A 24126-nucleotide genomic window follows, 5' to 3' on the forward strand; every position below is an offset into this window, starting at 1 on the left:
CTATTAGTTCAGGCTACTCTCATTCTTAACTATGGGTCGCTGTTCAGTGTCTATCTTCTATTAAATTTGAAAGCTCAAGGGCAAGGATCACATCTTATGCTTTTTATATGTTCTCTAATATCTCATAGAGTGCTACTGTTTTATTAAAATAGGTACAATTCATTCAGCTGTGGTGATTTACTCTACTTAGTTCATGAGACTTGTATAAGATAAAGACTCCAGCGCATTGCAGAGTGCCAGGTACCTGATCAGTCCTTAATACATGACATAATTATTATATGGCCCTTAAATAGTAATACTGATAATATTTGTTAAGCATTTACTAGGTACCAAACACTGTACTAATTGTTGGGGTAGATATAAGATAATCAGGCCGGTCAGAGTCCCTGTCCTTCATCGGGCTCCCAGTTTTAAGTAGGAGGGAGAACAGTACTGCATCCCCATTTTACAGTAGAGGAAACAGAAGCACAAAGGAGTGAAGTGACTTGCCCAAGATCACCCAGCAGGTAAGTGGCAGAGTTGGGATCAGAATCCAGGTCTCCTGACTCCTAAACCCATGTACTTTCCACTACGCTATGGTGTAACTGTTCCAACAGTTCCTTACCAAATGAGTAACTTCACTGTGTTGACAAATGGTTACCTGCTCAAAAAATCCATGCTGTTCATATGCAATAGCTGTGGCTGTCTCAGGAAATTTGCAGCGTTTTTGCCATAAACCAGCCCACATATCCTCCTCTTGCAACAGTGAGTAAAGTTCAGCAAGTGAATCCAGTATTTCCTAAAAGATGGCACATATTAGATTTGCATGGGATTAAATGTTCTCCATACAACAAACATGATACTTTTCTAAAAGCATGACTTACTTGCTGAGGTGGTGTAATGCTCTCTTGCTCATAAAATTCTGTGGTCTGTTTAGGCTTAATTTGGAGACTTAGTCCTTTTTCAAAAGCTTGGTGCTCGAGCATTAATGTGGATCGGAACCAGAGATTATGAGTCTTGCCCAAATATTTCAGCACACAGGGTCGGATAGGGATGGGAGGGACACACTGGGACATAGCTTCCACGAAGCAGTTCAAAGCGCTTGGCTGGCAATCCCTCTGGACTTGGTGACTCCCACTGCACAAGAATGGGCTTATTTCACCCGCCAGTGCCTAAAATAAAGGGATTAAAAAAGCAAACAAAAAAAAATCATTTCTTGAAACAATCATTTCTTGAAACCAGTACACATCAATTCTCTATTCTCAACAAATTTAGAATTTTATTTTCAAAATTGGCTCTCTGGACGAAGGTGCCAATTTTCTTTGCCCACATTTGAATTTGTTCAACGGCACCTTTCATAAACATTAAGTACTGAGATACATGATTTGATTATTAATGGTATTCACCGACAGTAATGAGGCAAGTAATGGCTTAACAATATCTTTAAGAGAAAGGGAGGTGGCATGTCAACAATAGCTAAATACTTTTTTAATGCTCACATGTTGCTGTCGATCGGACAGAATTTTCCATAATCTGGCAAAAAGCTGGATCCAAGTCTTTTCAGCTAATGTTGTGGAAATATGGCACAGCTGGACAAAAGCACTGAGTAGTGCCCCAGTCTAAAGATACAAAGAGCTATTAGTTTTTGATTCACAGATTTATACCAAAAAACCCCCCAAAACAGATCCCCCATTCCCCACACGTATATATTATATATCTATAATTCTATTTATATGATGCCTGTTTACTTGTTTTGTTGACTGTCTTCCCTCTTCTAGACTGTATGCGTTTTAGAAAATCTAATTAGATACCATCATTTAATAATAGATGTAGTTCAATGACATTTAACAGAGGACTCTGCTTTTCAATGACGTTACAATATTTTACCTCAAAACATTTAAAAGTAGAAATAATCCTCAAAAATCTCATTCTATGTCCAAGCATTTCTTTCCATAATCTTATCCAACAAATACTGCATAATGAAGTAACATCTTTCTTTTAATCTTTTTGTGACCAGTATTTTAACTATGATTATTCCTCCACATATTTAATTATAATCTTAATTCTTAGAGTCTTGAGTTGGTATCACATGGGATTATTGCTTTCTAATTTTTTTTTTTAATTTAGGATTTATGGGGTAGGCAAACTCATATTTGATTTTTTTTTTTTTTTTTTTAACAAACTCACAAAATACCCTTCGTATCTAAAATCTAAATTTTGGGGGGATTCAATCAACAATATTAATTGTTTGTGTAGAGTAGTATACCAGGTGTTTGGGAGAGTTCAGAGTTAACGGTCAATCAATCATATTTATTGAGTGTTTACTGTGTACAAAGCACTGTACTAAGTGCTTGGGAGATCCTGCCCACAACGAGCTTAGGTCAAATGCTGCTCGTAAGGACCTTGCATTCTACCAGGTAAAACTGATACTGAAATAAATTAAAGGTTGGGGGAAGCAACAAAGTTTAAAGATACATACATATGGTCTGTGGGAAGAGACCAAAATAGTCATACATGCTTACGCATTATTTATCACTCAGGCTGCATTCAAAAGAGAACACACTGCACCTAATAATACAAGATAATCTACCTTGACTTTTTCCCTCTTTCAAGAACATTTCTTTCTAGATGCTAATTGGGACAGGGAAAGAGTCTACTAATTCTGTAGTATTGTACTCTCTTAAGCACTTAGTACAGTGCTCTGCACATAGCATTCAATAAATACCACTGATTGACTGAATGATTGGGAACATTATCTTCTTTCCGCCCAAGACAATTTGGAATTAATTTTCCTAAGGCATAGTTTTCAAAAGAAATACTTTCACTTAGCAACTTTATGATTTGGGTTCCACATTCTCAATTTAAAATGACTACATAGTATTTCAAGGGCTATAACAAACGATCCCCCTCTAGACTGTACTCTTCAAGCGTTTAGTACAGTGCTCTGCACACAATAAGCGCTCAATAAATACGATTGATGATACTCTTGTTGTGGGCATGGATTGTGTCTACCAACTCTGTAGTCTGTAGTGCTTTCCCAAGCACTTAGTACAGTGCTCTTGCACACAAGTGAGCACTCAATAAATATGATTGACTGATCTCAGAAAAAACAGAAACAGAGAAGAGAGAAAAAATACTGAATTTACTATGAATGGACAATTTAGGATTTCCAACTGCAGCTTTTCAGGAACTGTACTCCTGTTCCAATGGAAACACAAACCTTCACTTCCCGAAGGGAGTCCAGGAACTTGTCATGTCTGTTGGTCAACATATGTAATTGGTTGCCAATGTCTTTTTCAGAAAGTTCTTTGGTTTTGGGTGTGCTAGTCTGATCTCCTGGAGCTAGTTCAATGTCTATCTCCACATCCTAAACAGAAGTAAAGTTTAATAAAAATAGTTAGATTTTTAGGTCTAATCAGCAGAGGTCATTTCCTATAGATCTCCTAAAGCATTTCTGTCCCTGAGTTTGGGACAGTTTCCTGAAAATAATTTTGATGCTGATTTTGTCAGTCATCCTTGAGCTTTTATAGCAAAACTAAACCATTATTTCCATTATAGTCTTACTTTTTCAGTCAACAAACATTTCACATTGTTTCACATCTAGCTTTTTAGAAATTTAATTTATACTAACAAATTAAAAATAGCCAAGTTAAAACAAAGGATAAATCAAAGTTGGGTAGACAAATTTAATCAAATAAAATATGCAATATGTGACAAATTTACTTAGCAGCCTTTTTCCAATCAGATGAGGGCTGTTAAAGGAATAGCACATAATCTTGGAGCAAGATCTTGTTCAATAGAATTCCAAAGAGGCTTAACCCCCACCTGCACTCCAATTTCCAGCTGCCCAGAGCTTTCTGGAAGTCATACAATATTTGATTACCAAACTACTCTGCCAGTGATGTCTTCTATTCATTTCCCCCTGAACCCTGAAGTGGCTGTATTATCCATTAGTCCCCAAACTCTTCCCATTTCATAACCATTTTTATCCTCTCACAAATTCTGAAGTGCCTGAAGACTACAAGGCTTTAATGCCTTTATAGTTTGTATCACACAGGATGATTATTAAAAGACAAAGGAAGTCAACCAGATACCTTTTTACCCACACACAAACACTAACCAAAAAAGTGGTTCAAGCATAAGATTTTGGTTTAGCCTTTAAATGCTCTATTAAGCCTCCAGCTATGTGGGCAATTTTTTCTTCCACTTCTTCAGAAATAAATGAAAAAGACAGCACACCCATGGACCTCTGAAGTGTATGGCAGAGATGATCTACTTAAATTTGGATGGTTCTTTTCCTCCTAATAACACAATGCCACGGACAAAAATGTACTCGACTTCTGGAAAGCTCATCCCCCAAAGAACTAAAATCCCCAAATCAATACTATTTAGTCCCTGAACCAAGGATCTGTTGAACTGCAATTCTGATACCTGGGCCTTGCCAATATGAGACCCCATTACAGTTCACCCAAATAACCACAAAAGCCACTATGAATTCCTGGTGCCTGTTTTAAAGATTTCATGCCAGTGCCTGGGCTTGGGGTCTGAGTAGATAGAATCCAACTAGTGTTTCTAGTGGTGGGGTTGGGGGGAGAGAAATAGAGAGAGAGTGTGTGCGTTTGTGCGTGTGTGTGTTAAGGGTGAGGATTCTATGAGCAGATGACTGTAATGTATTTGTCACTAATTCCCATAATCAGTAAAGTATCTTGGAGACAAGAGTTGCTGAGATACCAGCTTTCCTTTCAGCAACTGCTGCTTCCCAGTACCAAATAGAGCAATTACTCCCAAGGTTTTCCACCCATTAAGATCAAAGGGGAAAATGAAAAGAGTGAGAAATCGTGATTTCTTTTTAAATAATAATTCTCATTTAGGATTTTCAGAATAAGTCACGTCTAAAACCATTGCCTTTGACCAATAATCTCTGCTTGCATAAACCTTTCACTCGGAAAAAGACATCTCAATCCCTTTTGAAGAAAAAGCAATAAGAACAATGTTACCTCTTCTTTGGATTCACTATTCTCCCTCTCCCGGGGTTCCTGTTTGACGTGGGTTACCATGGCAAATGCTGCCCGGTCGTGGCTGTCAGCTAGGTTGATGACATTAGTGATAGATGGCAGCATTGCGCCCTGACAACTTGTACCAATTGTCGTGTTTTTCTCGCAAACTGCCAACAGGAGCTAAAATATTTTTGAAAGATGAAAGGGAAAGGATTTAAAAAACACATACATGGTTAAAATGGTACTTAGATGTTCCCCATCCACAGATGTCTACATAATCACTGGTATTTGTTGAGGGCTAACTGTGTACACAATCTGCCCCTTTAGGCTGTATGCTCATTATGGGCAGGAAATGTGTCTGCCAGTGCATGGGAGAGTACAATACAATACAGAGTTAGTAGACATCTTCCCTGTCCAAAACAAGTTTGCAGTGTAAAGGGTGAGATTAATAGATGGCAATGCCAGTAATCCATTCCTAGGAAATATCACGGAACTGAGCCTTATTGAAACTGCAAATGAAGGCTCAGTTCAAGTACCTCAGGATCCACCAAAATAAAAAGTTCTGTGGAAATTTTCAGGATTAAGGGTCTACACATTAGATGATACTTCTAGGGGCCTCACTCTTTCAAGCTTGCCTTTGGTATTTCACACTGAGTTGAGAGATCAAAGAGTAGAAAACCCAATAACCACAGTCCATTCCCCCTACACTGAGGAGAGGAGGGTTCGAGTCTTTGGAGGGCATCCTCCGTCATCTTATCAGGACAGCAGAGGACAGAACAGTGTGCTCTCTGATTTCACTTGCCATGACTGGCACATCTATAGAGGACATTATTCCAACAATACAAAAGGAGGAAGTGTAGCTCTCGGCCACTGGCAGCCACCCCGTTTCTTCTATACCTTCCTCCAATGCTTGTGGTACTCTGAGATTGCCAAGTTGACCTCGGGGGTGCCATGTTAAGTTGCAGATGTACTTCATTCAAGGTCCCCAGTGGGGGCTAGGGTGGTTCTACCAATTAATAGTATTTACTGCTTGCTAAATGCAGAGCACTGTACTAAACGCTTACCGTACCTCGTTACGGTGAGTTAGTCCTCACCGTACCTCGTTCTCCTCACCGTACCTCGTTCTCGCCTGTCCTGCCATCGACCCCCGGCCCACGTCATCCCCCGGGCCTGGAATGCCCTTCCTCTGCCCATCCGCCAAGCTAGCTCTCTTCCTCCCTTCAAGGCCCTACTGAGAGCTCACCTCCTCCAGGAGGCCTTCCCAGAATGAGCCCCTTCCTTCCTCTCCCCCTCATCCCCTTCTCCATCCCCCCCATCTTACCTCCTTCCCTTCCCCACAGCACCTGTATATATGTATATATGTTTGTACATATTTGTTACTCTATTTATTTATTTTACCTGTACATATCTATTCTATTTATTTTATTTTGTTAGTATGTTTGGTTTTGTTCTCTGTCTCCCCCTTTTAGACTGTGAGCCCACTGTTGGGTAGGGACTGTCTCTATATGTTGCCAACTTGTACTTCCCAAGCGCTTAGTACAGTGCCCTGCACACAGTAAGTTCTCAATAAATACGATTGATGATGATGATAAGCGCTTGGGAGAGTACAATACAAATGCATTAGCAGAAACATTCCCCACCTATAACAAGCTTAGAGTCTGGAAGGGGAGATAGACATTCATGTAAATAACATGTATAATTTAGAGATATGTACATAAGTGTTGTGGAATTAGGGGAGGGGTGAATAACAAATGCCCAGAGGTCACATATCCAAGTGCACAGACGAGGCAGAAGGGAGAGCAAGGCAGGGAAAAGAGGGCTTAACTGGGGAAGGCCTTTTGAAAGAGATGTGACCTTAGTAATAGCTTCAGAGGTGGGGAGACTATAAGTATCATGACTATGATCTTTGGCTCTAAATGAGGTGTCTAACACTCAGCAGTACCATGGGAAATTGAAAGCATTCTTTGAATTTTTATATCTAGCTTGACATCTGTAGTGTCAGTTACAGCCAGGGCAATTCTGGGGAATGGCCTACAGCCCTATTCTTTACAATGCACCTTGAGACATACAATGCAGATGATGATGATGATGATGACGATGGTATTTGTTAAGCGCTTATTATGTGCAAAGCACTGTTCTAAGTGCTGGGGAGGTTACAAGGTGAACAGGTTGTCCCTGGGGGGGGCTCACAGTTTTAATCCCCATTTTTACAGATGAGGTAACTGAGGCACAGAGAAGTTAAGTGACTTGCCCAAAGTCACACAGCTGACAACTGGCGGAGCCAAGATTTGAACCCATGACCTCTGACTCCAAAGCCTGGGCTCTTTCCACTGAGCCATGCTGCTTCTCTGGTAGATGGTCATCCAATGTCCATACAGCAGGTCACACCATGTTTTAAGACGTTTGTCCTACCTCTATGCACTGTTTGATCCAAAAGTGGTTGCCCATGGCCTCCCAGTTTTGAGAGCAGGTCACATAAAGCAGACGTTCATAGACCCGACGCTTCATGGAGTTGTCAAAGACCTCAAAAAATTTGGCTCTGATGAGTGGCTGAGCACAGCGTAATCCTGAAAGGAAGGCAGGCTCTAGTTTCGCAGTGAGCTCGCTCCCAGACAGATTTTCATCCCTGTAATAAAAAATATACAGTCTGTTGAAAACAATAGCCTAGCCCACCTAAAATTCCCCCCAAAACACTTAAGTGCCAACATGTAAAGTAAGACTCAAAAGTAACTTTAGAATGTGCTCTCGTAGCCCATTTACGGCTTGGACAGGGAGCCCATCAGCATATCAGTTGATTTAATATTAAGAAACTTTTTAATTTACTCATAACTAGAAGATAAATGACACTTTACAGTGGCCAGATATAGCACACATTATAAACCAATAATCTGCCATATTTGATTAATTGCCATAATTACCTATAGACATAGTTAACCAAGTCCAAGAACTGGGCATTTAATTCAAGGTCTTCTGGAAACCGCTTTTCAATGTAGGTCATCATTTTCACTAGCAAGATGGACTTTTCTCGAAGAGTGGGGGTCTGAGTTGGAAAAAAAATACAATTAATTTTCCCAATTTGAGAAAAAAACATTCAGAAACCATTTCAATAGCTTTCTATCTTTTTAAAAAAATCCCTAAACTACAAGTCAGTGCACATCCCTAAACTACAATCCAGTGCACTGGAACCACATCGTACTTTAAATGTAAAACTACAGCCCTGAGCACATGCATCTGAATCTGTTCTCCTTCCTAATGACAACCATCAGCGTGGCCTAGTGGGAAAGACACGAGGCCTGGAAGTCGGAAGGACCTGGGTCCTAATTCCAGCTCGGCCGCTCATCTGCTGTATGACCTTAGGCAAGTCACTTCAGTTCTCTGTGCCTCAGTTACCTCATCTGTAAAAATAGGATTAAGACTGTGAGCCCCTTGTGGGACAGGGACTATGTCCAACTCAATGTGCATCTATCCATCCTAATGCTTAGTACAATGTCTGGCACATAGAAAATGCTTAACAAATACCACAATCATTATTATTACTATTATTATTATTGAATTTGTCAGGCTCTATGTGCTAAGCACTGTGATAGATGAGATATTCAGGTCCCTCAGTGGGTTCTCAGTAAGCCTACTTATCCCACTTAGTCTGTGAGCCCCATGTGGGACAAGGACTTTATTATCCAACTTGATTATCTTGTATCTAATCCAGCGCTTAGTACTGTAGCACTTAATACCACTATCATTACTGTTATTATTATTATTAATAACAACTTATTTTGCTTGATTTTAAAATCAACACATTGCAAGCACAATTTTTTTAGCAATTCAGAATCTGGTTTTCACTTTTGGCCTTAATCTCTCAATGAAAAGATTAGTAACAACTAAAGGCTGAACTTTACAATAATGAAAAGTTTAAGACAAATGGCATGCTTTATAGATATATGAACAGGAATATGTTCATGAAGTGATCAGGAAGTAATCGTATATTACATACAATCATATATATTGTTTATAATTAGATATATATTTGTATATTGAATACATACACATATACATACACACACACACACACACACACACACACACACACACACACACACACAAATGCACTGGTCAGACCTCAAACTAAGTATCCTGTCCAGCTTTGGTCACTGCACATTAAAATGGGTGTAAAGAGTTAAGAGATGAGCAACAGTGATGGCTAAAGAGTTCAAAAATCGATCCTTCGAGAAAGAGGAGGCTACAGGTCAACTAACCAGTTCTCTATGTCCACTGAGACTGGGTGAAAGAAAATGGACTTGAATTAAAGCAGGAGACGTAACCCACCATCTCCACTTAATTGTTTACCTGATTGGCTGCCAGAGGAGAATTATTTTTAACCCATTCTTCCACAATTTTTACAACAGCACGAAGAATCTTTGCATCAGATGATTTTTCAATGAGTGATGTCAGAATAGCTTGAATGAAGTTCTTCCTCATTTCCATGCTCATTACAGCAAGGCGAGTTTTCACAAGGTCCAAACTCAACATCACCAGTTCACTTGTACCTGCTAATGCAGAGAAGTACACTCTATAACATATAAAATATGTACAGTTTTTGTCCTTACTTAACATAAGCAAAATGATATTTTAGTGAGGCATTTTTCAATAAGCTAAACTATCCCTAAAGTACTCAGTGCTTGGCACATGGTAAGCGCTTAACAAATGCCATCATTATTATTACTCAGGAGTTCTGATATTGTGATTCCACTTAAAAGGGGACTTTTAAAAATTTAGGCAGACAATGGTTTAAAGAAGCAGCATGCTCTAGTGCAGAGAGCCCATGCTTGGCAGTCAGAGGGCCTGGGTTCTAATCCAGGCTCTGCCACTTGCCTGCTTGGGCAAGTCACTTTATTTCTCTGGGCCTCAATTTTCTCAACTGCAAAACAGAGATTCAATACCTGTCCTCCATCGCTTTTAGACTGTGAGCCTCATGTGGGATGGACTGTATCTGACCTGATTACTTTGCACCTAATCCCGTGCTTGGCACATAGTAAGACTTTAAATACCACAATTATTGTTAGGAATGCGAGGGGGAAAGGGTTGTGAAACAAAATACTAAGGACCACTGTGGTCAGCCTTGATTCTGTAGAAATGTATGGAAACCTATTTTCTGCACAACTAAATTAAGGCATTACTTTAACAGAGGAACACCCTGTTACATTTTGCAACAAAACTCATTTTTCTACACCATTAATGCCACCTAGAGGGGAAATCTCTTCATGCTTTCACTACCAAATCTGCAACTTGTCTTCATCCCTTACTCAATATCCAATCAGTACTTATTTGTCTCTGACCTTTTACGAAATGATAGCACTAACAGCCCCAGCTAACAGCCCTCTAGTTAAGAAAAAAAATACGATCGAAAATCATAGTGTACCAAATAGGTTACCTGAGTTTGCTTCTACAGTTCCTGATGCTGCTTGTGGATTTAAGTGATCTCTAACCATCTTCTGTAGGGACCGCATGAAGACAGAAATTAATCTGTCTATGTAGCTAGGGTTGTTACTGCAGGCAGACTTCAGAATCATTAAAGTACCTGAAAAATATTTTTTTTTACAGTTTTAACAGAAAGATAATGAAATTCTTCTTAAGCTACAATAAAAAGCCCATAATGGGAAAATATTAATAAAAAATTAATATTAGTGAAGTGCATACATAGAAAGATATAATCCATTTTAATTACACTGAGGTCTAAATTAACTTAGAAGAAATTTCAGAGTCAATGAAAGAGCAACAGTCCTAACTGTAAAACACTTAAAAGATGATAAAAATTATGTTTTGAATTAGAACTTTCTACAAAAATCACTGACAAATAGAAAATTACTTAAGTGAAATAATGCTGACTACACAGACAATTTTAGAAAATAGTAAGGATACACGCTGTTTAAAGTAGTTTACAAATTTGGACAATTTCAAGCCTGCCTTAAAGAATGTCTACATAGCAAAACTCTGAATATCTTACACAGTCCTAACAGACCTAGAGGAATCGTTCTGAAATTTTGATATAGGGAAACATTACAATTTTTAAAATGCTCCTTATAATAAACGACTTGTTGGGGGAGCCAATAAAATGAAAAAGAAAGCTATTCTTGAGCTGTCCAGGAATTCTGGAAACATCTAAATCAGGTGTATAACTAAAGCAAAGAGTCTCATTTCCATACTCTATGGATCCTTTCTTCTGCATCACCTTGCACTGAAGTTCAAACGCGGTAAACACTTTGATACTAGCCCCACCTTACACCCCCAAGTACTTAAGAATCTGTATCCTTAAAGTCTGTTGCTTCCCATACCTGTAATTTATTTTATCTAACTCTTCCACTAGTTTGCAAATCCCATGAGGACAGGAAATAGGGCCAAATAACTCTACTGTACTCTCCCTAATGCTTAGTTCAGTGCTCTGCACATACCATAAGCACTCAATAAATACCAATGACTGATTAATCTAGATAATTTACCCAATAAATCCAGTGGTGAATCATCTGGTTTGGCTGTCCACACTGCCCAAATTTACCAGGTACCGCCTGAATGTTTCACCTCTATTTAACCATGTAGCTCCAACACAAATTTCTAAATTTAGATGGCAATGATTCTTTGTTAGTGGCCTTTCTCAGGGAATGGTTTTTGCAATAAGTGTTACATAAACTCAATAAACAATAAAAGCTGTGTTGTTTGGGACTTTAATAACCACAAAGTTCTTCTATCAGTTACCTCACCTCTTGCTCCCCCCAACACAGGGAGGGGAAACAAAATACTAAGGACCACTGTGGTCAGCCTTGATTCTGTAGAAATGTACGGAAACATTTCTCAGTATGATGCACTTTGGTATTTCTCAGAATGATGCACTCCTTGGACACTCAAAAGCTCCGAATTAAGATCAGAAAATCTACCTCCTGCCAATCAGGGAATCCCACCATTCACTGATGCCCGCTAGCTAAATTGTCTACATAAACTCTTGTCAGATTCCTACAATGCCTTCCTTGAGCAAACAGGGTTAGCTGGTCTGATAAATACGCTTAGCAAACAGGCTTCAGCCTCAGTGATGGATCTGTTACTAGAGGGAATCTCCTAATCTGATTAGCACACAGACTTCTGAAAATGAGTGTGACCAGGGACTATACTAGGAACTTCACTAGGTAGTCCTGGCCCTCACTTAGCGGGAATCTTAGGCTAAATAGCTCATTCTCCAAGCATGTTCATATAATAATAATAATAATTGTGGTATTTGTTAAGCACTTACTATGTGCCAAGCACTGTTCTAAGCGCTGGGGTAGATACAAGGTAATCAGGTTGTCCCACATGGGGCTCACAGTCTTAATCCCCATTTTACAGATAATAATAATGGCATTTATTAAGCGCTTACTATGTGCAAAGCATTGTTCTAAGCGCTGAGGAGGTTACAAAGTGATCATGTTATCCCATGGGGGGCTCACAGTCTTAATCCCCATTTTACAGATGAGGGAACTGAGGCACAGAGAAGTTAAGTGACTTGCCCAAAGTCACACAGCTGACAATTGGAGGAGCTGGGATTTGAACCCATCAACCAATCAATCAATTGTATTTACTGAGTGCTTACTGTGTGCAGAGCACTGTACTAAGTGCTTGGGAAGTACAAGTTGGCAACATATAGAGATGGTCCCTACCCAACAGTGGGCTCACAGTCTAGAAGAGGGAGACAGAGAACAAAACAAAACAGATTAACAAAATAAAATGAATAGAATAGAATAGATATGTACAAGTAAAATAAATAGAGTAACAAATATGTACAAACATATATACATAAATACAGGTGCTGTGGGGAAGGGAAGGAGGTAAGGCGGGGGGCATGGAGAGGGGGAGGAGGGGGAGAGGAAGGAGGGGGCTCAGTCTGGGAAGGCCTCCTGGAGGAGGTGAGCTCTCAGTAGGGCCTTGAAGGGAGGAAGAGAGCTAGCTTGGCGGATGTGGGGAGGGAGGGCAATTCAGCCCAGGGGGATGATGTGGACTGGGGGTCGATGGCAGCAGGCAAGAACGAGGCACGGTGAGGATATTTTTAGACTGTGAGCCCACTGTTGGGTAGGGACTGTCTCTATATGGTGCCAACTTGTACTTCTCAAGCGCTTAGTACAGTGCTCTGCACACAGTAAGCGCTCAATAAATACGATTGATTGATTGATTAGCGGCAGAGGAGCGGAGGGTGCGGGCTGGACTGTAGAAGGAGAGAAGGGAGGTGAGGTAGGAGGGGGCGAGGTGATGGACAGCCTTGAAGCCGAACCTCCGAACCCATGACCTCTGACTCCAAAGCCTGTGCTCTTTCCACTGAGCCACGATGGGGTAACAGGAACAGAGAAGTGAAGTAACTTGCCCAAGGTCACCCAGCAGACAAGTGGCAGAGCTGGGATTAGAACCCACATCCTCTGACTCCCAAACCCGCGCTTTTTCCACTACTGTAGTCATTTTTTCTTTGCTAGAATTCTTCATGAAATATAGGCCATAGACGGTTCAATTGTCAAAAAGTCCCTCATTTCACTTGCTTCTCTGAGACTTAGAAGTCTAAATCAGTTTATAGAAATACCACTAATTGATAGTAAACAGTGGCAAAAATACTTGACAGTAACCACGGTGACTGGATTTGGAAAACAAAATTCATAAAAGTGAGTTTTAAGATTGCGTTTCTATTAGAATGAGTGTTTCCAACTTGCAATTTGAATAGAACACGAGGGGAGAATAAGGGAAGGGTACCATTATTACTTTGAAATAGCTGTGAACTGCATATATAAAGTGATGGGTGGCTACGCCAGGGATGCTGTTTCAGGAAGCTGTCAGGATCTTGTGGAAATCATTATCAGTTCTTTGTTGGCATTTCAGAGGGAACGATTTGTAAATATTTGAAATTCACTGTTTATTATCAATAAATGGTATCTCTAGAAACTGATTTAGACCTCTTGATAAGTCTCAGAGAAATCTCAGAGAACTAAGTGAAATGAGACAGTTAAAGTTAAAACAAGCCTTAGAAATCTTTTTCTACAACCTACTTGAATTTCACCTGGTATAACAGTAGTTAGGCAATTTTTCAATTGTTTTTGACCCAGCTTCCCCTTTCTCTTTATTTCCCAATGAAACAATTGATATCCCAACATGATTTCTGGCTAACAAAGGGTTCCTTAAACATAATTACTGTTTTGTAGGAGAAATGCTTGTGCATGCAATGGTAATGTCAACTATAAAACTTGGGCTGAGTTAAAGACAGGGACTGACAGAGGGATTAAATGAGAAAATCCAGCACTTAGAACAGTGCCTTGCACATATAAGCGCTTAAATGCCATTATTATTGTTATTATTATTATTATTAAATGAGCACTTACTGCATGCAGAGCACTGTACTAAGCACTTGGGAGAGTAAAATACAATAGAATAGGAAGACATGATCCCTCCCCACAAGAAATTTACAGCTAAAAGAGCTTACAGCTTTTCGTGGGTTAGTTATATAAGTTTCCCAAAGATTTTCAATATTCTTTTCCAGTCAAACCAGTGCTTGGCCTATTCCCTGAAACCAGTTAATTTTCTCAAAAGCCCCAAACTTCTGAACACTTTGAATGACCTAGATACAAATTCACCTCTAAGTCTTTTCAGTCCATCAGTCAGTGGTATTCACTGAGTGCTTACTGTGAGCAGAACACTGTACTAAGCACTTGGGAGAGTACTACAGAGTCAAGAGACTCATTTCCTGGCCACAGAAGCTTACAATCTTGAGGGGGAGACAGACTAATATAAATAAATGAATCACAGATATTTACTTGAGAGTGGTGCAGGGCTGAGGGAGGGGTGCGTATCCAGTGCTTAATAATAATAATAATCATAATGGTATTTGTTAAGCTCGTAGTATGTGCCATGCACTGTTCTAAGAGCTAGGATAGATGAAAGATAATAAGATTGTCCCACGTGGGGCTCACAGTCTTAATACCCATTTTATAGATGAGGTAACTGAAGCACAGAGAAGTTAAGCAACTTGCTCAAAGTCACACAGCTGACAAGTGGCAGAGCTGGGATTAGAACCCATGACCTCTACCCGTTCTCTTTCCACTAAGCCACGCTGCTTCTCAAAGGGTACAGATCCAAGTACCTAGGTGATGCAGAAGGGAAAGGGAGTGGGGAATAAGAGGCTTAATCAGGGCAGGCTTCTTGGAGGAGATGTGACCTTCAAAGATGGGGAAAGCGGTGGTCTGGCATATAGGGAGGAGGAGGAGGTCCAGGTCGGAGGGAAGATATGAGAAAGGGGTCAGCAGCGAGGTAGGTGAGATCGGGACACAGTGAGCAAGATGGCACTACATGAGCGAAGTGTGCGGGCTGGGCTGTAGTAGGAATTCAGTGTGATAGGGTAGGAGAAGGGTGAGTTGACAGAGTGCTTTAAAGCCTGTTGTAAGGAGTATCTGTTCAATGCAAAGATGAACAGGCAGCCACTGGAGGTTCTTGAGGAATGTGGAGATGTGGACTGGATGATCTGAGACCCATGTGGGACAAAGTCCAGATCCTACCTGACAATCTTGTACCTATTCCAGTACTTAATACAGTACATAACTGCTTAACCAGAGTAACTGCTATTATTAAGTCCAGGTGCACTCTCAGCTATCACTCAGTTCAGGAAACATCCAATTTCATCAGTTTTCTTTCACGAAAGAAAAATGCCCAATGCCAAAATAATTGTCAATTAACTTCATCTATATATTATTAACATAGAAAGGAGGGGAAAAACAAAATCTTACCAAAGAGTTGGGAAGGATTAGCATTGGTGGCCTTTTCGTAATTAGTAAGACCCTCATAAATCACTTTTCCTACTGCAGCATAGAGGCATTCCAGCTCTTCATATTTTGAAGCTACACTTGAAGTACCTGAAACAAGAGTTTAGTACAGCAACTTCTTGGCTTTTGTCCTTCAAAACTTCAACTACCTCTAGATAATTGGAAATCAGATGCACACAAATAAATTCTCGCATGCTTTTGAGTAACTCATGATGACACCAAAGCCATAAATATAAAGGAGTCTTTTATGACCAGAATTTGCATGGAAATACTTTGCATCTATTTCTAGAGTAATAGCCTCTTCACGGTGAATCTCTACAACACTCATCAAATCAACTATTTTGACTTTATTGGCATTTCCATACTATGGCACGTTCTAAATAAAATTTATTCAATAACATGGCAAAATTCACTTGTCAACTGTTCAACATTAGATTCAGTACATTTTACACCTAATTTCCCTTTCACATCTTAGTAAAGTAGTGATGTTCTACAAATGAAAAATTTCATTTCCAAAGCAGAGGAGAGATAATTGTAAAAAGACATTAAATTTATAGCAGGCATTTCTTGAGCCAAACCAATGCCTGCCCCGGGTTATTAAGTTTTTATGTTTGGAGATAATGACGCATTCCACATGATTACTTATTTCAACTTTTTTTTATGGGGGTTGGGAGTGCAAACTAAAAGGAGATGATAAAATGTAAAATCTGAGATTAGTCCATTCAAAACAGGCATCTCTCACTGCCCCTTTTCTTTAATCGCTAAAATCATGATGTGGAAAAAAGAGAAACCCAAGAGAAAGACTGCATACTTGGCTCCGTAGGGAAGATGCTCATTAAGCGGGATAGAAGGCTGTGAACTGCTCGCAAAACTTTGGTGTTCCCACAAGTCATGCAGGCAGCTATCCCTCGCTGTAAAGGTTTGAAGCTACTGAGGATTGCTGGAGACTGCAGAACGGTTAGCAGGAAACTCAGTACTTCTAAGCCAGTGCAAATATTTGCAAAATTGGCTTGATTTGGCTGCTCCTAGAAAGGAAGAAAACAGTCACTCATAGGTGCCATGAATGCTACAGATAGGTATCTTAGAGTTTAATGCCACAGTCTACTGAAAAATGGATTACAAGATAGGATACATTACCTAAACAGCATGTATATAAATACAGTAAAAATCTGGACAGATGTGTGGAACTTCCCCAGCACTTAGAACAGTGTTTTTCACATACTAAGCAATTAACAAATGCCATCATTATTATTATTATTATCTTGTTCTAATAACGAGACAGGAGGAACATAATGATGCTATACACACACACACACAAAAAAAAAAACCCCACCCCACCCCCCCACCATCTTATTCCAAATATGTACCAAACTCTAACCCTATATTCCCCATCCAGTGGCCCAGTAGTCTTCAGAGAAAGCACCTAATATGTGCAAACTGAGGGGGAAAAAAAAGTCTTGAAAAATCTGTGTCAAAAGACAGCTATTGCTACAATAAGTGTCTCTAGTATATAATAGAAGAGTCAGTATCTGTTTTGTAATGTTTCATGGTAAGCTGACATAACAAGAGATCAGTTTTTAAATATATGTTTTAATTTCTAAGCTTTCAACTAGCCACATTTCTCAAAAACAGAATAACAGTGTTCCTCTCAGAATAAAAGGGCATAATTAACGCATACTCTTCTGAAAACAGAACAGTAAATTTCAGATGAGCTGGGAAATAAATAATGGAAAGAAATTAAAATCAAAGCGTGCAATGCAGATTTATGGGGCATGAACATCTCATGTTCCACAAATAAGGCCTTGAGTTTTGCAGTCCTTCTGAGTTCAGAACAATATTCTTAATGACTCTAATTCAAAAGTGACTTCACTCGATGGCTTGGTAAATCAATCAGACAAAGTAGTAGTAGCAAGAATATTTGCTGAGTATTTACTGCGTGCCGAGCAAAGACCCCAAAATATTCCTTTCACACTTTAGAGAGTATGATTAGACTTATAGTTAGCAGTCCGTGAAATCTAGTTTACAGGCTATATACTTACCACAGTCATCAGTAGCTTGTCAAACCACTGTAGCTTGAGTTCTGATTTTGGCCACATATCTGGTCGCAAAGCAGTCTTTAGGAGATTTACACAGCGACGAGAAAGCAACTCTCCAGGAGAGCCTGCAGTATTGGAGTTGTCATTTACCTAAAAATCCAGAACGATCGCCAGATTTTTATTGTAATCACACACATGCATTTCATTGCTACATAGTTAAAATATATAGCTGTTAATTCTTATTCTATAATACAGACTTTTTCTGTCCTTTGAATCTTTTCCAGTTATTTGTTCCAATGCTGCATATACAGAAAGAGCAATCAGGAGCATGAGAAATACACAGTTTCAAGCAGGCAACTTGCTTATACGAAGAAGGATGCCTTAGTGGAAAGAGCATGACCCTTGGAGTCTGAGGACCTGGGTTCCAGTCTACCACATGCCTACTATGCGTGACCTTGGGCAAGTCACTGAACTTCTCTGTTCCTGTTTCCTTACCTGCAAAATGGGGATTAAATATCTATTCTCTATTTTAGACTGTGAGGCCCACGTGGGGAAGGGACTGTGTCCTACCGGATTATCCTATATCTATTCCAGAGCTTAATGCAAGAGCTTAGCACATAGGAAGAATTCCAAAATTATCATTATCATTTTTATTATTTACTGGATTTATTGAAAATATTCTTAACCAAGCATTCCAAGTAATATTCATTTAAGAGTTTGTCAGACTATGAGTGAAAAACACTGACCCACCATTAAAATTTTAAATTTTTTCAATATCCTGGTAAACTAAATAAGTATAAAAATGTAAGCAAGTGACAGGTCTGCTGAAATTTGCCATTTTACTAAAGCCACCATTTATAATAAATAATTTAATAAATAAGCAAAATGTAATAAATCTGGAATCACACAGTACCTGACAGGCAATTCTAATCAGAAAGTTCACGACAGTATCAGTATGCTGCTTATCAATGGGCTTGGCTTGAAGTGCATCAGCCCCAGGCAATGATTGGCTCCTTCCAAACACCTGGAAATACACATGAAGGGATGTTCAAGTGATAGCATATCTGATGCAGTAAGAGAATACATAAAGAAGCAGCGTGGCTCAGTGGAAAGAACATGGGCTTTGGAGTCAGAGGTCATGGGGTCAAATCCGGGCTCCACCAATTGTCAGTTGTGTGACTTTGGGCAAGTCACTTCACTTTTCTGGGCCTCAGTTCCCTCATCTGTAAAATGGGGATTAAGACTACAAGCCCCCCTTGGGACAACCTGATCTCCTTGTAACCTCCCCAGCGCTTAGAACAGTGCTTTGCACATAGTAAGCGTTTAATGAATGCCATCATTATTATTATAAAAATGAAATTCAGTTGGACAAGTTAAAGCATGCAATTCAACTGGGTGGACAGACCAACAGCTTAACAAAACCCAGACTAATTAATGTAGCTCATCAGCAACCTTAGCCTAAATCAAGCTAGGGAAGAGGAGATAGCATCCTTCAGCAAAGTAACACTACTATAACTGCCATATTCTAAAGAGCAATTTACCCAACCCTCCATTATCAACCTATTCTCCTCATAAAACACAAACCTCTGAATTATCTTTCCCAAGAGATAATTTCACTGTCACTCATTTAAAGAAGAACAATACTGAATGGGCAAGAATGATTTTGGCTTCAAGAGTACCAAAAGAAAGAAGGTTTTTAATTATTTGGGAGTGGGAGAAGAAAAGGAAGAAAAGCAAAGAAATGAAATAGCTTTGACATCCACATGTAGGTCAAATGCCAACAAAGAGTTCTATGCCAAGCACAACCCTCATAAAAAAAGCACATCGCCAATAAAGGGAAGTATATGTCGGAGCTGCCAGTGTCCATGAGGATTTATAGAAAACAATCTCTTACTGCACTTATTGCTCCAGAAGCAGTCCTGAAACGTTTCACTTCTTGGCCAGAATCAACCGACAGTCCCCTTTTAACAGCAGATGAGGTAGAACTGGCTCCCTCTCCACTTGCAGTTGAATCCATATCTGAATCCGGCTAACAAAGCAGAGAATAGCTTCAAGTAGGTCGCTTTTAAGGGGAAATGGGATACACACATCTATGAGGAATAGCAAGTAATTATTGTTCCTACCTGCTGATCTTTAATCCTTTGCAATTCCCATTTAATGACCACTTCCGCCAGATCTACAGCCAATTTTCTTTGCTCAATGGTAACGCTGGGAGTGAAGCCCAATCTCTGCATGGCACTCACCATATGTTGCACCAAATGATGTCTCACTGGGTAGTAAACCTGTAGGAATCATTCCCATTGACAGAACCATCATCAACATCAATGGCATCTCTTGAGCCCCTACTATGTGCAGAGCACTGTACTAAGCATTTGGGAGAGTGTAGAGTTGGCAGACATTCCCTGCCCACAACAAGCTACCAATCCCTTTCTTCGTATTTTCCAAAAGATTCAATAAATACAACTTTCGATCTCTTACTGAATTTGAAGAGCAACCACATGTATTTTCTACATAAGCTTGCCTAGGGCAAGCGTGACCCGTAACCGCGTAATACAATCTTTTAGAAAAACTAGAAACCCCCCCAAAAATTGACACGTAATTCCATTCTGTTGGATCACACTTGCAGGAGTTAAATTGCTGTAGGTCAAACTTGGGAGAGAAAAGTCTTAGTTTATAACTACAAGAAACCTCCTTCTTTGCCCCACATGAAAGATCCACTTGGACACAATCAATCAAGGGTATTTATTGAGCACTTATTAGGTACAAAGCACTGTACTAAGCCCTTGGAAGAGTAGAGTATAACAGACTTGGCAGACATGTTTCCTGCTCAAATGAGAGGCAGCTTTGTCTAGTGGATAGAGCACGGGCCTGGAAATCAAAAGGGCCTGGGTTTTAATCCCAGCTCTGTCACTTGTCTGCTGTGTGACCTTGGGCATGTCTCTTCACTTCTCTGTGCCTAGTTACCTCATACGTAAAATGGGGATTAAGACTATGAGCCCCATGAGGGATATGGACTATGTCTAACCTTGGTAAACTGAACCAACCTCGGTGCTTGCTTAGTACAGTGCCTGGCATATAATAAGTGCTTAAAGTGCATAAAAAACAAGCTTACAGTCTAGAAGGGGAGATAGACATTAGTCTAAAGAAAAATTTTAAATATATAATTCAGATTCATTCATTCAATCATAATTATTGAGCACTTGCTGTGTGCAGAGCACTGTACTACGCGCTTATGTGTACATAAGCACTGTGAGGTTGAGGGTGGAGTGAATAGCAAATGCCCAAAGGTTACAAAAGATGCAGAAGGGAAGAGGAGTTGGGGAGAAGAGGACATAAATGGGGGAAGGTCTCTTGTAGGAGATGTGACCTTTATAATGCTTTGAAGCGGGGAGAAGAGTGGTGGGTAGCATATAAGGAGGAGGAGGGAGTTCCAGGCTAGGAGAAGGATGTGGAAAATGGTTTGGCAGCAAGATAAATGAGATCAGGGCACAGTGAATAAGCTGGCACTACATGAGCATAGTGAGTGGGCTAGGTTGTAGTAGGAGATCAGTGGGGTGAGGTAGGATGGGGTGAGCTGCTTGAGTGCTTTAAGCCAATGGTAAGGAGTTCGTTTGATGTGAACGTGGGTGGGAGGTCCTTCAGCAGTGGGGAGACATGGGCTGAACTTTGTTTCTTGAAAAGCAGTCCATGCAGTAAAGTGTGGATTGGAGTGGGTAGAGACAGGAGGTAGGGAGGTCAGTGAGGAGCTTGATGCAGTAGTCACAGTGGGCTAGGACAAGTGCTTGGATCAGCATGGTATTAGTTTGGATACAGAGGAAAGGTGGGTTTTAGCAATGTTGTTGCTAAATGTTGACAGGATTTGGTGACAGATTAAATACATGGGGAAGAGAGGGATTCTAAGGGAAATGATGCTTTCTGAAGCAGAAAACACTGAATGTCCTTGGTGATTTAAACTAGAATCTGAATGTTTATTTCACGACACTATGTTCAGTGCATTGCACTACACTAGGTTCTATAGGGTTAAAAAAAAATCAACCAATAAAGCACCCTTGGCAAAGGGCTCAAGGAAGCAGGAAGTGGAAAAATAGCTAACAAGAGAAGCCACGTAGCCTAGTGGAAAGAGTACAGGCCCAGGAGTTAGAAGAGTTCGGATCCCAGCTCTGCCACATACCCTGTTGTGTGACCACAGGCAAGTCACTTCACTTCTCTATGCCTCAGTTCCCTCACCTCCAAAACAGGCATTCAATATCTGTTCTCCCTCCTACTTAGACTGTGAGCTCATATGGGACCTGATGATCTTGTGTCCACCCTAGCATTTAGTACAGTGCTTGGAACAGAGTAACAAACACAACAATCATTAACAATTAAAAGAAAAACCATAGAACTTGTAAGAACTGCACTTCTGAGGACAAATCCTTGACTAGACATATCATCACACATTATTATTTGCTACAAACCTTGAAATGCTGCACTATTAGATGCAAGATGTGGACAAGTTGAGGAACAGTATGACCCTCTTCTACAATGATTTTGCGGGTCCAGTGAGTCAGCATCTGGTGCCCATCTTCCATCCGAGCTGGTACTGCTGGAGTTAGGATAGCCATTGCTTGTCTGACAATTGCACGGGCCTCCATGGCGTGAGCCTTGAGAAGACTGTGAAAGACCTAACACAGGAGAATCTTGTCAGGTTACATGACTTGAAAATTAAATTTCCAAGCATGAATAAAGGAGCACTGTCAACTCAATGAAACAAAGACCAGAAGCTCATTAAAATGGCTTCTGAATGAGACTAAACGGTAAGTTCGGAATATTTCCAAGAGACACTTACTCTCCAGACCAATAAAAAGCAACTAAATGGTTTGATCTAATGCTTTACGGTATTAACAATTAGCTTGGCTTAACACAAATAAACAGAGAAGCAGCATGGTCTAGTGGAAATACCATGGGCCTGGTATTTAGAGGACCTGGGTTCTCATCCCAGCTCTTCCAAATGTCTGCTGCGTGATCTAAGGCAAGTCACTTAACTTCTCTGTTGTCTCATCTGTAAAATGGGGATTCAATGCCTGTTTTCTCTTCTACTTAGACTGTGAGCCCCATACAGAATAGGGAGTGTGTCCAACCTGATTATCTTGTACCTACCCCAGCTCTTAGAACAGTGCTTGAAACATAGTAAACGCCTAACAAATACCATAAAAAATTAAATGAAAACAGACTTAGCTGGCAAACAATCTAAAAAATGACAACCAAGTGGAAATAAGATTTCAGAAGAAGCCATGGAACCTAGATAAAAGGTTCAATACAAAAAAAATAAAAAATAAAAAACTCTAAAGTAACTTCATCTAGAAATAAAAAGTAACGCCAGGAAGAAAAGTCTATGCAACATACCTGAAGAACTATTTTCTTGTGTATTGCAAATTTGGCAATTATATGTGCAAGAAGTAAGTGACCACTGTATTTGCAGGCTGGATCCACACATGCCTTCGATAACAAGCACGGCCAAGCAAATGTCATCAAGCGGCGCAGTTTGCTATTCCGATTCTTGTTGTTATCGTGAATATGGTGTGGCGCGTGTTCAACAAGAAGCGTAGCAAATTGTAACAGGTAAATTCTGAGAGAGTCCAGCATGTCTGCCTGCTTCTCTGGGTCAAGTACCTAGCATGGAAGAAATGGAAAATATGGAACATGCTCATTTGTTTCTTCTTGAATTTAAAAGAGAAGTGTTAGAATTTAAGGCTGAAGAATTGAACAGTGGTGACCAAATCACTGGCTGAATAAGTGTCCTACCGACTAAATACCGGAGATGAACTAGTTGTTTTAGGTGTCAGGAGAGCGGTTCATACATTCATTCATTCAATCGTATTTATTGAGTGCTTACTGTGTGCAGTACTAAGCGCTTGGGAAGTACAAGTTGGCAACATAGAGAGACGGTCCCTACCCAACAGCGGGCTCACAGTCTAGAATGGGGAAACAGACAACAAAACAAAACATATTAATAAAATAAAATAAATAGAATAAATATGTACAAGTAAAATAGAGTAATAAATATGTACAAGCATATATACATATATGCAGGTGCGGTGGGGAGGGGAAGGAGGTAAGGCGAGGGGATGGGGAGGGGGAGGAGAGGGAAAAGAAGGAGGGGGCTCAGTCTGGGAAGGCCTCCTGGAGGAGGTGAGCTCTCAGTAGGGCTTTGAAGGGAGGAAGAAAGCTAGCTTGGTGGATGTGTGGAGGGACGGCATTCCAGGCCAGGGGGAAGACGTGGGGGAGGACAAGGTTCTAACCACCCTTTTGTTTCTGCCATAA

The 24126-nt window shown here is 40.1% G+C and overlaps 1 protein-coding gene across 1 annotated transcript in view; it reads right to left on the reverse strand.

The window, feature by feature from the left end:
- LOC119942767 (transformation/transcription domain associated protein) overlaps positions 1-24126 on the reverse strand; it is a 160482-nt gene that overhangs the window by 60104 nt on the left and 76252 nt on the right. The window contains exons 38-54 of the mRNA XM_038763700.1: positions 23209-23475; positions 22281-22487; positions 19947-20105; positions 19718-19852; positions 18737-18847; positions 17827-17973; positions 16599-16812; positions 15752-15877; positions 10405-10551; positions 9321-9523; positions 7895-8016; positions 7389-7602; positions 4977-5156; positions 3200-3346; positions 1479-1598; positions 864-1151; positions 641-778 (exon numbers count right to left, since the gene is read on the reverse strand). Of these exons, the coding sequence (XP_038619628.1) occupies positions 641-778; positions 864-1151; positions 1479-1598; positions 3200-3346; positions 4977-5156; positions 7389-7602; positions 7895-8016; positions 9321-9523; positions 10405-10551; positions 15752-15877; positions 16599-16812; positions 17827-17973; positions 18737-18847; positions 19718-19852; positions 19947-20105; positions 22281-22487; positions 23209-23475 (2925 nt within the window). The remainder of the gene's footprint in view (positions 1-640; positions 779-863; positions 1152-1478; positions 1599-3199; positions 3347-4976; positions 5157-7388; positions 7603-7894; positions 8017-9320; positions 9524-10404; positions 10552-15751; positions 15878-16598; positions 16813-17826; positions 17974-18736; positions 18848-19717; positions 19853-19946; positions 20106-22280; positions 22488-23208; positions 23476-24126) is intronic.

This window comes from Tachyglossus aculeatus, chromosome 21 (genome assembly GCF_015852505.1).
Source record: "Tachyglossus aculeatus isolate mTacAcu1 chromosome 21, mTacAcu1.pri, whole genome shotgun sequence".
NCBI classification, from domain to species: domain Eukaryota; kingdom Metazoa; phylum Chordata; class Mammalia; order Monotremata; family Tachyglossidae; genus Tachyglossus; species Tachyglossus aculeatus.